The following is a 15,244-nucleotide window of genomic DNA, read 5'->3' as shown; positions in this document are numbered from 1 at the left end:
AGCATTTTCTGACAAGGCAATCTGAATGTGCAATCGCTTTCCATACCTCGATTCAGAAAGGGCACTCTAACTACCAGTTCAAAAGGAGACGGGAGTCACACCAGATGCTATTTTTAATCATGGATTCTGGTCAGCTTGATTTAAAAAAAAGAATGCTGTAAAATCTTGTAAATAGGATTACACTACATCATTAAATGGATACTTACCACCAGAGCATGAAACCCCATGCTCTGGTGGGAAGGTCTTAAAGACCCAAATGAATATAACCAAAATGTCAGGATGTCCAAATCATTTCATAGCCTATGAATTCACCTTAATTCTCTGAATTATAAATTACCTGACTTACTTAAATCTGACTTTATGCAAATAATCCACAATACCAAAACATTTAACCTAGTAATAAAAATAACTATAAATATTTCACTGTATTCGTTAATGACAGCTCCAATGCCACTTTCAGGTTTGCTGATGACACCACTGTTGTAGGCCAAAGCAAAGGTGGTGATGAATCAGAATATAGGAGGGAGATTGAAAACTTGGCTGAGTTGTCAACCTCTCACTCAATTCTGCAAGACCAAGGAGCTGAGTTCAGTTGAGGAAACCAGAGATCCATGAGCCAGTCTTCATTGGAGGATTAAAGGTGGAGAAGGTCAGCAACTTTAAATTCCTGTGTTATAATTTCTGAGGACCTGTCCTGGGCCCGACATGTAAGTGTATTAACTAAGAAAGCATAGCAGCACCTCTACTTCCTTAGGAGTTTGTGAAGATTTGGTCTGACATCTAAAATGTTGACAAACCTCTATAGATGTGTGATGCAGAGTAAATTGATTGGCTGTATCACAGCCTGATATGGAATCACTAATGCCATTGAACAGAAAATCCTACAAAAAGGTAGTGGATACAGCCTAGTTGATCACAGGTAAAGCCCTCCCTCTAATGAACACAAAAACACATAGTGTTGTTGCAGGAAAACAACATTCATCAAGAGGGAACTCACCACAAAGGTCATGCTCTCTTCTCACTGCTGCCATCAGGAAGGTACAAAAGACTCAGGACCCTCACCACCAGGTCCAGGAACAGTTATTAGCTCTAACCATCAGGCTCTTGAACCAAAGGGGATAACTTCACTGAAGTTCATTTGCCCTTCACTGAAATGCCTTCACAAGCTATGGGCTCACTTTCAAGGGCTCTTCATCTCATATTCTCAATATTGCTTATTTATTATTATTCTTTCTTTTTGTATTTGCACAGCTTGTACTCTTATGCACACTGGTTGAAAGCCCAGCTGGTGCCCATTGATTCTATTATGGTTATACCTGTAATTCTATTATGGATTTATTGAATATGCTCACAAGAAAATGAATCTCTGGGCTGAATATGGTGACATATATGTACTTAGATAAAATAAATTTACTTTGAACTTTGACTGGTGACAATATATATTTCATTCATTATAGTAGTGTTCGTATGACTATTCAATGAAGTGAAAGAATTGTAGCAGGGATGTGTGCAGACCAATATATAGATAGCTATAGAAAATGGGACATTTTTAACTTACCAAGAAACAAACTTATGGACAATTCTCAGAAACAGAACCCTTATGTCACATGTGAACTATCTACAGTCAATATGGTAATATAGAAAATAGCCAATTTATTTATGAAACTCCTTCTAAGAACTAGTGTGATAACAGCTAGATAACATGATTTTGTGCATACAGAATTATAAACAATGGCAGGATACTCCTCTATTCATCTTCATAATAGTTCCATGAAACCTTTTATAGTTACTTAAATAAATAGAAAGGGCCCGGATATCATAGAAGACTTAATTAAGTGATAATGGGCTCAAATCCAATAATGCACCCCAAAATAGACCATGAGTACTGTCAAGTTATCGTAAAAGCTCAAATGGTTCATTAATACTTCTCAGGGGAGTGGCATTGGCATCATTACATGATGTGTAACTATTTTTAATGTTCCATGACAATGCAGCAACTTTAAAAACAGATTTTTTCCAAATAAAATGTTGAACATTGCATTTGAATAATAAGTAAAAATGATTACTAAGATTCAGTGAATGGATACTATTTTAGCAATTCTTGATTTAAGCTTACAAATTCAAATAATGTATCTTTTGAGATATAGACCAGTGAATGTGAAATAAATTATTCTGTACATACTTAACATTCACTTCCTTTACAAAACACTCAAAAGACCACCACACAACCTAACATTAGTTTTTTTTTAAATTATGGACCATTCACTTTACAATTATGTTTGTATTTTTAGTAACACTTCATATTCAATGTCATGCAATTTAGTCAGCACATTTGATACATTTTTACAGATGTCCTTGAATTTAATCTCCTTCCCTAGAACATCCTGCATCCTCACACAATTTAAGAACAATTTTTGTCATTGTCTATGTTTGTGTAAATGATTTTGCAATGGCACTTATCACCCACTTTCTGTGGAGCAAAATACATTTATATAGTGTGCTGATATATGCTCTGATGAAGGGCCTTAGTCCAAAATGTCAACTGTTTATTCATTTTTATAGTTGCTGCCTGACCTGCTGAGTTCCTCCTGCATTTTGTGTGTGTTGCTTTGGATTTCCAGTTTATATAGTACAGCAATATTTTTAGCATGTCCATGGAAGCAAAGTCATGATGGGTTTCATCCCATTTATCACTATATCAATAAGGTTTTGAATATAGGGTTGGACATCGATTTCAAAATATTTAAAGTAGAAAACATTATTTATTTCATTTGGGTTTCTTCAGAATTTAGTTGTCACTAAGTTTTGATTGAAAACAATAATTAACCCTAAATAGAGCTTAAATTTGTCCACATGTAACAGTTAGATTTTATGAACTTAAAGGTCAGTTTAATGCAAATGCATTGGCAGCGAAGTATTACATTTTACTTGGCTCAACACAGCAATTCCTGATGTTAAAATAATTAATCAAATTAACCCTTAACAGTGTCACATGAGGTCTGCTAGTTATAAAATATTTTTATAAGGATTTCTATTTTTACCTTTCACTTTTTAGCCATCTTCAAGATAACCAATCGGATCACAGACTTAAAACACCATGGAGCAGATGTTCAATAAGGATTTCCTCAATCTATATGAACTTCCATTCAAAAGATAAACCAGAATATAAAAAAGCCAGTACGTGGAAATAAACTTGGTTGGTATTCTTCTAAGTTTACATAGATGAGGTGTACTTATTTGTTTAAAATGAGTGATGGATTTGTGCAGAATAGATATATGTAGAAAAGCTATTACTTTTTGTATTAAAATGCAGAGGGGAAAAAAAACACCATATTAAAATTAGAATGAGGACATCTAGGATTAAGACAGGAATCACTTTTCCCCACAGTATTACGTAAACCTTGTGCATTCTCAATCCATTTAAATCTTAAAGAAAAAAATCAATAGATTTCTGTTCAGCAAGTGTGTTATAACCAGGTGAGCTGATCATGCTGAATGTAGAACACCACAAGGGAACAAAAAATGTATTCTTGCTCCTACGTCAGTTTGTCATTTAGTTCATTAAATGCAACTATAAAATAAATGCATAACATTATTAAGATATAAAACAATGTTTAAAAATTAAAATACCCATTTGCAAAGTTATCAAATTTACATTAAAATTAATTTCCCGCAAAATTCCAACCATCTCTTTAGTGCTTAGACTGTATTCCCAGAGCTATCATATTTGCCCACATATTTCTAAATAATTTTTAAAATATTAAGTGCAGTAGTAACTGCTCTTAGAATGCTCCAATATAATTTTTCAATACATACAATATGCGTTGTGGAATAACATTTCAAAATTTGTAGAGGACTCTACTCAAAATCATGCGGTAAACTAACCTTTATATCAGATTGCAAAAGGACATAGATACGTTAGTAGAGTGGGTAGGGAATCAGCAGATAAAATTGCTGATAAAGTGCAAGTTGAGTAGGTAGTAAGAAAGACAAGTGCAATGTTAGCATTTATTTTGAGAGGACTAGAATATAAAAGCAAGGATGTAATGCTGAAGCTTTATAAGGCATTGATCAAATTACATTTGGAGTATTGTGAGCAGTTTTTGGCCGCTTATTTAAGAAAGGATGTGTTGGCATTGGAGAGGGCCCAGAGGAAGTTTACAATGATCCTAGGAATGAAAGGGTTAATGTGTGAGAAGTGTTTGACAGCTCTGAGTCTGTACTCTCATTGGAGCTTAGAAGAACGGTGGGGGAGGGGGGGGGGAATCTCATTGAAACCTCCTGAATATTGAAAGGACTAGATAGAATGGATATGGAGAGGATATTTCCTATAGTGGGAAGAGTCTCAGACCAGAGGACACAGTCTCAGAATAGATAAACATCCCCTTACAGTGGAGATGAGGAGGAATTTCTACTGGTGAATCTGTGTAATTAATTGCCACAGATGGCTGTGAAGGCCAAGTCTACTTAAAGTGGAGTTTATTAGGTTCCTGATTAGGAAGGGTGTCAAAGGTTTCAGGCAGAAGGGAGGAGAATAGGGTTGAGAAGGAAAATAAACTATACATGACCAAGTACTGGAACAGACTCATCCAGCAAATGGCCTAACTGTGTTCTTGTGTCTCATGGAAATGTAATATATAAAAGCATTAGTAATCTTAGCAGAAAGAATAAAGAGACACTACGTCGGTTGAATAGCAACTCTAATGGATATATATATATAGAGAGAGAGAGAGAACAGGTGTATATGTGCATGAATCTTTGACAATTTAGAAAACATAAAGCAAAAGATATAGAACCTTGGTATATATTAAAAATGTATAGGTCACAATTCTGGTCATTACACTTTAAGAGTGAATTTCAAGGTCTTTGAGGTGGTGCAGAGAAGATTTACCAGTATGGTTATAGTGAAGATAGTTCTCAGATAAATTGTCAAAATAGAAGCTGGGAGTTGAGGTGTTAGGTAGAATTTTCTCAGAAGGATTTGTAGAATCTTGAAGGATTTAGATAGACTAAGCAATGAGAAGCAGTTCTTGCATTGGGTGGTTCAGGGATGCACTCCTAAATTTATTATGATAGGCAAAAGATTCAGGGGAAATCTGAGAAATATTTTATATTATGTAATGAAACATAAAATTAAATAGAAGGGCTCATGTCTCTGCTCAACATGGATGGAGACATTCAGTAGGTTATGGATTTTCAGGTGCTCACAGATACTTTTTAAATGTGATGAGGGTTTTTCAAGTTGTATTGTCTAGACTCCCAGTACTTCACGAGATAAAATAATCTTCAACCCTTTTATCATTACACCAATTAACTTCAATCTATGTCCTCTAGTTTTCAAACTCTTAAGTTCATTTTGTTCACTCTGACTACACTCTTCATAACTTTGTACACTTCATCTACATTTTTCCCTGAATTTCCCTTGTTCCAAAGAAATAACCCCCAACCTAGTCAAATTCTCTCCTCATAAGTTTCCAGTTCTGTCAATATTCTTATACATCTTTTTGGCACTTCTGCAGTGCTATCACATTCTTCCTGTGAAGAGGCGACCAGTTATTCACAGTACTCTAACATCTAATAAGGGGCATCCCATATGCTTTCTTAACCCCTTACATATGGAAACTCTGAGGTGCAAGATATAGTTGTTCCTCTATGTCTTACCTCCCAACCATTTTTTCATACATATTCTCTCATTTTCAGTACAGGAGACCATTTGGCCTATCATATCTACACCATTTCTTTGCCAGAACAACTCACTTAGTTCACGTTACACTCAATTTCTCCATAGCCTATCAAATGTTTATTCATGCATTTATCTAATTCATTTGTCACAATGGAAACTGCCTCCACCATACCTGCAGGCAGGGCATTCCTCCTCACCCGCCCATCACCTCCCCCAGTACCCCTCGTCCTTCCCTTTCTCACAAGATCCACTTTCCTCTCCAGATTCCTTCTTCTCTAGCCCTTTGCCTTTTCCACGTATCACTTCCCAGCTTACTTCATCCCCCTCACCCACCCAACTAGTATCACCTTTCATCTTCGAACTTGTCCTCTTTCCCCTCCCCCTACTTATTCTGGCATCTTCCCCCTTCATTTCCTGTCCTGATAAAGGGCCTCAGCCCTAAACTACAACTGTTTATTCATTTCCATAGATGTTGCCTGACCTGTTGAGTTCCTCCAGCATTTTTGTGTGTGTTGCTCTGGATTTCCAGCACCAGCAGGATCTCTTGTACTTATCAATAATGAAATTCAACATTGCCTTCAATGCACCAACACAGCATTTTGTTGACTGGGGAAAAAGGTGTCTGAGGTCAAAATCTCAGATCTTAGAACTGATCTCATGGTCTATTGATCAGCAGTAATCCTTGTTGTCCTGTAAGTTTCTGGGAGCTATGCTACCTACTGTAAGTTTACGTAGTCTCTGTAAATTCACTAGAAGGATGAGGAAACTAATATCAATGCCTTTTCCCAAGCCAATACCTTCAGTACAGAGACCCTGCTTTTGGCTCACCAGCCTTCAGCAAGGTAAGTATCTGGTAAGTTTCTTCTTATTCACTCTTCCTCCATAATTACATAGTGCAGTGAGGATGGTTCCAGGGGCTGTGTGTTCTCCGAGTGAGATGTGGGAATTTTGGGAGACCTCCAGCCTCCCCAGATAATCACATCTGCACCAGTTGTGCTGAGCTGCAACTCCTCTGAGAATGTGTTAAGGAACTGGTGCTGCAGCTTGATGACCTTCAGCTCATAAAGGAAACTGAGGTGATAAGACAGGAGCTACAAGGAGGACATTACCCCTAAGTTTCAGGAGTCAGGTATGTGGGTGACTGTCAGGAGAAGGAAAGGGAATAGGCAGCCAGTGCAGATTACCCCTGTGGCTGTTGGTCTTAATAACAGATATACCATTTTGGATACCATTGGAGAGGTGACCTACCGGAGGGAAACTACAGTGGTCAGCACGGAATCTGCCACTGTAGCTCAAAAGGAAAGGGAGTAGAAGAGGACTGCATAAGAGGATTCCATAGTTAGAGGAGTAGACACGAGGTTCCGTGGTCATGATAGAGATACCCAGATGTTGCCTCCCAGGTGCCAAGGTCAAGGACATCTCAGATCAGGTCCACAGCATTCTAAAGGAGACAGGTGAGAACCCAAAATTCTTTGTACATATTGGCACTAATAAGTAGGAAAAGAGAGGAGATCCTAAAGAGAGAATTTAGGGAGCTACATAGAAAGCTGAAAAACAGGACCTCCAGGGTAGTAATCTCTGATTTGCTGCCTGGGCAACACGCCAGTGAGGGTAATAGGATGACTTGGCAGATGAATGCATGGCTGAGGAACTGGTACAGGTTTCAGATTTCTGGATCATTGGGATCTCTTCTGGGGAAGGTATGACCTGTACACAAGGGACATATACACCAATACTGTATCTTTGTAGGTAGATTTGCCAGTACTGTTAAGGAGGGTTTAAACTAATTTTGGAAGGGGATGGGACACTGAGTGATAGGGCTGAAGATGGGGTAGTTGGTATACAAACAGAGGTATTGTGTAGTGAGACTGTCAGTAAGGACAGATGGATGATAGGACAAAATTGCTGCCAGTGGAATGAGTTGCAGTGTAACAGGGACAAAATCAAAAAGACTGATGAATACAGGACTGAAGGTGTAATATTTGAATGCACACAACATACAAAATACGGCAGATGATTTTGTTGGCATCACTGAGTCATCGCTGAAAGATTATAGTTGGGAGCTTAACATCACAAGGAGATACATATTGTATCGATAGTACAAGCAGGTAGACAGAGGAGGTGGTGTGGCACTGTTGGTAAAAATATGAAATCAAATCCTTAGAAAGAGGTGATATAGAATCGGAGAATGTAGAATCATTGTGAGTAGAGTTAAGGAACTCCTGATGGGAGTTATATATAGAGGCCTCCAAAAAATAGCCAGGATGTGGGGTAAAGGTTACAACGGGAGACAGAAAATGTATGTCAGAAGGACAATGTTACAATAGTCATGGGGATTTCAATATGCAGGTAGATTAGGAAAATCAGGTTAGTGCTGATTTTGGATCCCAAGAGAAAGAATTTGTAGAATACCTACAAGGTAGCTTTTTTAAAAGCATTACAGCCCAATAAGGGATCAGCTATTCTGGATTGGGTGTTGGGTAATGAACCAGATTTGATTAGGGATGTTAACTTAAAGGAACCCCTAGGAATCAGTGATCATATGATAGACTTCACCTTGCAATTTGAGAGGGAGAAGCTAAAGTCAGAAATATCAGTATTACAGTGAGTAAAGGGAATTACAGAGGTATGAGAGAGGAGCTGGTTAAAGTTGATTGGAAAGGGACACAAGCAGGGATGACGGCAGAGCAGCAATGGCTAGAGTTTCCGGGAGCAATTTGGAAGGTACAGGATAGATACATCCCAAAGATGAAGAAGTATTCTAAAGGCATGATGACACAACCGTGGCTGAGAAGGGAAGTCAAAGTCAACATAAAAGCCAGAGTGGCAGCATAATAGAGCAAAAATTAGTGGGAAGTTTTTAAAAACCAACACAAGTCAGCTAAAAAAGCCATAACCAGCAAAAAAGTTAAATATAAAGCTAGCCAATAATATCAAAGATACCAAAACTGTTTTTCAAATATACATAAAGAGTAAAAGACAGGTGAGAGTCACTATTGAACTGCTGGAAAATGATGCTGAAGAGGTCGTAATGGGAGACAAGGAAATTGTAGATGAGCTGAATTAAGTATTTTGCATCAGTCTTCACTGTGGAAAGCACTATCTGTATGCCAAAAGTTCTCGAGTGCCAGAGGTCAGAAATGAGTGGAGTTGCTATTACCGTGCTTGGGAAGCCAAAAGGTCTGAAGGTAGATAAGTCACCTGGACCAAATGGACTACACCCAGGGTTCTGAAAGAAGTAGATGAAGAGATTGTGGAGGCATTATTAATAACGTTTCAAGAATCACTTGATTCTGCCTTGGTTCCAGAAAATTAGCAAGTAGAAAATATTATTCCACTCTTCAGGAAGGAAGGGAAGCAGAAGTTAGCCTGAATTCAGTGGTTGGGAAGATGTTGGAGTCGATTCCTTAGGATAAGGCTTCAGGGTACAAGAAGGCACATGATAAAATGGGTCAAAGTCAGCAAAGTTTTCGTAAGGAAAAATCTTGCTTGACAAATCTGTAGGAATTTTTTTGAGAAAAAAACAAGCAGGATAGGCAAAGAAGAATCGATGGATGTTGTGTACTTGGATTTTCAAAAGACCTTTGACAAGGTGCAAACATGAGGCTGATTAGCAAGAGGCCATAGTATTACAAGAAAGATACTAACATGGATAGAGCACTGGCTTGAGGCAGAGTGGGAATAAAGGGAGCCTTTTCTGATTGGCTGCCAGTGACTGGAGGTGTTCCATAGGGGTTGTTGTTGGAACTGCTTCATTTTACATTGTATGTCAATAATGGAATTGATTGTTTTGTGGCCAAATTTGTGGACGATGCAAAAATAGGTGGAGGGGCAGGCAGCGTTGGGGAAGCAGTGAAGCTGCAGAAGGACTTAGACAGATTAGGAGAATGGGCAAAAATATGGCAGATGGAATACAATGTTGGGAAGTGTTTGGTCATGCACTTTGGTAGAAGGAATAAAAGCACACACTACTTTCTAAACCAGGAGAAAATTCAAAACTCCAAGGTGCACTGGGACTTGGGAATCCTCGTGCAGGATTCTCTAAAGATTAACTTGCAGGTTGAGTTGGTGGTGAGGAAGGCAGATGCAATGTCAGCATTCATTTTGAGAGGACTAAAATACAAAAACATTGATGTAATGCTGAGACTTTATAAGGCTCTTTTGAGGCCTCACTTGGACTATTATGAGCAGTTTTGGGCCCTTCATTAAGAATATGATGACATTGGAAAGAGTTCAAAGGAGGTTCACAAAAATGATTCCGGGATTGAAAGGCTTATCATATGAGTTGCATTTGATGGCTCTGCACAACCTCAGAACAAAGGAACATTCTTTTAGAATGAAGATGAAGAGGGATTTCTTTAGCCAAAAGGTGGTGAATCTGTGGAATTTGTTGCCACAGGCATCTTTACAGGCAGGTCATTGAGTGCATTTAAAGTGGATGTTGATAGATTCTTGATAAGCCGGGGCATGAAAAGTTACAGGGAGAAGACGGAATAGGACTGAGGGGAAAATCGAATAGCCATGATCAAATGGAGGAGCAGAATCAATTCTGCACAGCCTAATTCTGCTCCAATATCTAATGGTCTACTCTGTACAGTCGAGCACAACCAGACAGAAAAGATTCATTTATGTATTTAAAGATTCCATGAAAACATAACTTTTCCACTGAATTTTGGGAACTCCTGACATATGATAAATCAAATAGGAAAAGGAACATTCAAGATGGAGTCTGTGCGCTGATGCATGGACTTAAGATTCTCAATGCATCTGGTTCATGCATCAGCGCACAGAATGCTGGAATTAACAATAGAACACCACCATCCGACAAATTACACATCTACTTACCCCAGCTGTCAAGTCCTGCATTATATATGGAAGAGCTTGCAGTCCACATTGATGTTATTACTAATTTCATAAGTCACAAAACTGGACATAGGTGACAAATGACCCCAAGGAACAGATAATATGATAAAAGAAATATTATAGCCGAAACCTAAAGAAATACTGTATCAAAGCCTAATGGGTATACTCTGGGAAAGGCGTGCAATGAAATTGCTGTGCCTATAGTCTGATGAAGTCTCAGACCAAAATGTTGACTGTTTATTTCTCTACATAAGACCACCAAATATTGGAGCAAAATTAGGCCATTTGGCCCTTTGAGGCTACTCCACCATTCATCATGGCAGATCCAATTTTCCTCTCAGCCCCATCTCCTACTTTCTTCCCGTATCCCTCATGTCCTAACCAACCAGAATTTATTAACTTCTGCCCTGAGGATACATAAAGACTTGGCCACCACAGCTGCACCACTCTCTGGCTAAATAAATCCCTGTATTCTGAGGCTGTGTCCTCTAGTCTTAGATTCTTCCACCATAGGAAACATCCTCTCCACATCCACTCTATCAAGACCTTTCACCATTCAATGGGTTTCAATGAGGTCACCCCTCATTTTTCTGAATTCTAGTGAATACAGGCCCAGAGCCATCAATCACTCTTCATGACAAGCCATTCAACCTTGGGAATCATTTTCTTGCATCTCCTGCAAACCCTCTCCAGTTTAACACATCCTTTCTAAGATACAGGGCCCAAAACTGGTCATAATAATCCAAATGAGATTTCCTCAGTGCATTATAAAGTCAGAATCTGAGTCAGGTTTATTATCACCGGCATGTTTCGTGAAATTTGTTAACTCAGCAGCAGTAGTAGTACAATGCAAAACATGATAATATAAAAAGAAAAAAGTAATAGATCTATTATATTTATGTATATTAAATAGAATAAAACAGCACAGAACAGAAGTATATATTTTTTAAAAAGTGAGGTAGAGTTCTTGGGTTCCATGTCCATTTGGGAATCATGGGGCAGAGGAGAAGATGCTGTTCCTGAATATTTGAATGTGTGCCTTCAGATTTCTGCACCTTCTTCCTGATGGTAACAATGAGAACTGGGTATATTTTGGGTGATGAAGGTCCTTAATAACGGATGCTGCCTTTCTGAGGCACCTCTCCTTGAAGTTGTCTTGGATACTACAGAGGCTAGTACCCAAGATGGAGCTGACTAACTTTACAACACTCTGCAGTTTCTTTCGGTCCTGTGCCGTAGCTTCCCCACCCCCATACCAGACAGTGATGCAGCCTGTCAGAATAGTCTTCACAGCACATCTATACAAGTTTTTGAGTGTTTTAGGTGACAAGCCAAATCACTTCAAACGCCTAATGAAAGATAGCCACTGTCTTGCCTTCTTTAGCGCTGCATTGATCTGTGGAGACCAGGTTAGATCCACAAAGGCTTGACACCTAGGAACTTGTCATTGCTCACTTGAAGAGTCTCAACATTACATCCTTGCTTTTATACTCTAGTCCTTTTCAAATAAATGCTAACATTGCACTTGCCTTCCCCACCAAAGATTCAACTTGCAAATTAACCTTTAGGGAATACTGCACAAGGATTCTCAAGTCCCTTTACACCTCAGTTTTTTTTTGTGCTTTCTATTTAGAAAATTGTCAACCCTTTGATTTCTTCTATTAAGAGTGCATGATCATACACTTCTTGACATTGTGTTCCATCTGCCATTTATTTGCCCATACTCCTAATCCAAGTGCTTCTGTAACATCTCTGCTTCCTCAAAACTGTCTGCCCTGCCACCCATCCTCATATCAATTGCAAACTTTGCAACAAAGCCAAATCATTGACACAGAATGTAAGAAGAATCAGTCCCGACAGACCCCTGTGGAACACCACTATTCCCTGGAGGCCAATCAGAAAAGGTTCTCTTTATTCCCACTCTTTGTCTCCTGCTAATCAGCCACTGCTTTATCCTTGCTAGAAACTATCCTGTAATACCATGAGCTTGTAGCTTGTTAAACAGCTTCATATATGGCACCTTTTCCAACAGATTTAACAGGCAAGATTTTCCCTTGAGGAAATCATGCTAACCACAGCCTATTTTAATCATGTGCCTCCAAGTACCCTGAGACCTCATCCTGAATAATCGACTCCAACATCTTCCCATTCACTGAGATCTCTAACTGGCCTATAGTTTCCTTTCTTCTGCCTCTCTCCCTTCTAGAAGAGTGGAGTGACATTTGCCATTTTCCAGTCTTCTGAACCATTCCAGAATCTAGGGATTCTTGAAAGATTATTATTAATGCCTCCACAGTTTCCTCAGCCACCTTTTTCAAAACCCTGAGGTGTACACCATCTGGTCCAAGTGACTTATCTACAGTCAGACCTTTCAGTTTCCCAAGAATCTTCTCTCTAGAAATGGTAATTTTACACACTTCATGACCCCTCACACCTGGAACTTCCACCATACTGCTTGTGTCTTACACAGTGAAGACCTACCAAAATGTAAATACTGCCTGACCTGCCGAACTCTTCCAGCATTTATATGCTGATAACTACCACAGAATGTTACAGCAGTTTATCGAGGACATCAGATTTTAACTTTAAGTAGTACCAGTATCTGAATTAAATAGATAATGCCAGAAACACGCAGCATCTGTGGAAAGAGAAACAGGATTATTATTTCAAATTGAAAAGTTTGACCTCCCAACTCTTTCAGCATTTTCATTTTTTAAACTTCGGAAGTCATTAAAAGATAAGCGACTGCGCCAACGCAATTTGGGAAGGATGTTCATTCATATCAGTTTATAAATGCATTCAGTATTGCAATTTGGTCAGCAATTAATTCGAATTTACCAAGTGTGCAAGATAATGTTAACGAAGGAATCCTCCTGACATTTTTCCCTCCCTCGAACCAACACATGCAATGTACTCGTTGGCTATTTTTTGACGTGATGTGATCTACCTGCATTTCGCACTTACAGGGCAGAGTGCGTTTGCGCAGCAAGTCTCGCTGCGCTTCCACATGCTAGTCTTTCCAGTCAGTACACATTCCAATTCTGACTGTATGTAATAGCTCACTGGAGCCTATTTAAATTATTTCATCCAACGTTGAATCATCTCGCTATTTCGTACTGGCGGGGTAACCCGGCCAGCAACTCGCGCCGCCTAGCGCTAGCGGCCGCCTCTCCCACGAACTTCCGGCTACCTTGACCCACAACCTTTCTCTCGGCCACACGTCACCGCTCCCCGCGAGCCTCCAGCTGACGCGCAGGCCAACCGAGTGCAGACACGACCTCGGAATTCAGGCGCCGACTCGACCCGCCCAAGATGGCGCCCCCTAACGGGCTGCATCGGCACGGGGATGCTACCTGCGCATTCGATTGATCGCTCTAGATAAATCCTAGAAACTGCATGATGCACCATCAATAACTCACACTGAGACGTAGGCGAGATATCGGCTTTTATTGACTGGAAGAAGGAACCAGGAGTGAGTGTCTATCATACAAGGTCCTGGAGACTGAGGCCGATCTTCAGGCCGCAGGTCTCCTTTATACAGGGGCCTGTGGGAGGAGCCACAGGAGCAGTCAGCAGGGGCGTGTCCCGACAGGCACATAGTTCACCACACTGCAAGACCTAGGAGTTGGATAATAAAATAACAAATGCCCGGCTTCTCTCCCCTGACTGATGCATTCTCCCTTAAGGTGGCACGTCCATAGCCGCCGAATATCGGACTTAAGTTTCCCAGTCAAACACCGCGAGCGCGTACGTACGCGCTTTGTGTGCGAGCACGCAACCGGAGAAGGCCAGGTGGCATAGATCCGGGTACCGCGGCCCCGCCTCCTCGTGACGTAAGCGGGTGTTTATTGTGTCAAAACAGTGGCGAGGAGCGACCGTGCGGCGGGTTGTCGAGCACGGGAACGGGTAAGGAAACGCGGGCCCGCCCTTGGAAACCGTTCAGCGCGGGGGAGAGCGGTGGGTTTTCTCAAAGGACTCGGCTTTGTAAACAACTTGCTGTCACATCTGAAGGGATCCCCATTTTCTGATCGTTTGCGGTGCCGAGCTGTAACGATATCGTTATTGTGTTTTCTAAACGCGATTAAATAGTTTAGGATGAAAAACTAAAGCCTTGTTTACTTCTGTTTTCGACCATTTTTCATTTCTATTCAGGTTGTTTTAGGATTTACATTTCTAAACCTAGCCATATTGACAATGGATGACGGAAGTTTATATAATTCGCATCATTTCCCAGATCCCTTGATTTTAAAAAGTGTGCCCCGGTTGTAGCTGAGTAATTAGTGTAAATTGACCAAAGCCTTCAGTGTAAATTCCTTTTCTTGCCGTTTTGTGTTTTTTTTCGATGTAAAGCAATTCCGTTTAGAATGAAGGTTACATATGTTAAGTTCAAGATTTTGTATAAACCACGAGCTGCAAATTCTGTTTCTAAAGCAATTATCCCACGAACCAAATATGTGTTTTAGATTAGTTCGTCATCTTAAATGTATGCATATGATTTGCTTTTGGTCTTTTTCACGCAAGCCCCAGGTTCAGTTGAATGACAATTAATTATTCCGTTTTAAATTTTCTGAATGCTTATAAAGAATTTAAGTTGTGCATTCGTGAGTCTTAGTCACGTTTTGATCGTGAATAGTTGGGATTGTTTAAATAAAGATAACACTTCTATTACATTACTATTGTAAGAAATAGTAAAATCAC

General features: G+C 39.7%; 2 protein-coding genes across 4 annotated transcripts in view; one reads left to right on the top strand and one right to left on the bottom strand.

Annotated features, from left to right (window-relative positions):
- The window catches only part of ube2kb (ubiquitin-conjugating enzyme E2Kb (UBC1 homolog, yeast)), a 105,082-nt gene extending 91,399 nt beyond the window's left edge, over positions 1-13,683 (bottom strand). The window contains exons 1-2 of one of the 2 annotated variants that reach the window (XM_059989060.1): positions 13,511-13,683; positions 13,143-13,184 (exon numbers count right to left, since the gene is read on the bottom strand). In XM_059989060.1, coding sequence (XP_059845043.1) covers positions 13,143-13,184; positions 13,511-13,555 — 87 coding nt within the window. In that variant the 5' untranslated portion in view covers positions 13,556-13,683. Of the gene's footprint in view, positions 1-13,142; positions 13,185-13,493 lie in introns of both variants that reach the window. The other variant, XM_059989062.1, reaches the window with a different exon arrangement.
- A 512-nt stretch (positions 13,684-14,195) lies between these two features.
- smim14 (small integral membrane protein 14) overlaps positions 14,196-15,244 on the top strand; it is a 40,008-nt gene continuing 38,959 nt past the window's right edge. The window contains exon 1 of one of the 2 annotated variants that reach the window (XM_059989066.1): positions 14,196-14,452. The gene's annotated coding sequence lies outside the window, so the exon portion shown is untranslated. Of the gene's footprint in view, positions 14,504-15,244 lie in introns of both variants that reach the window. The other variant, XM_059989067.1, reaches the window with a different exon arrangement.

Source organism: Hypanus sabinus, chromosome 14 (assembly GCF_030144855.1).
Source record: "Hypanus sabinus isolate sHypSab1 chromosome 14, sHypSab1.hap1, whole genome shotgun sequence".
NCBI classification, from domain to species: Eukaryota; Metazoa; Chordata; class Chondrichthyes; order Myliobatiformes; family Dasyatidae; genus Hypanus; species Hypanus sabinus.
The sequence above is the reverse complement of the archived record's forward strand: the minus strand, read 5'-3'. Positions and strand labels throughout refer to the sequence as shown.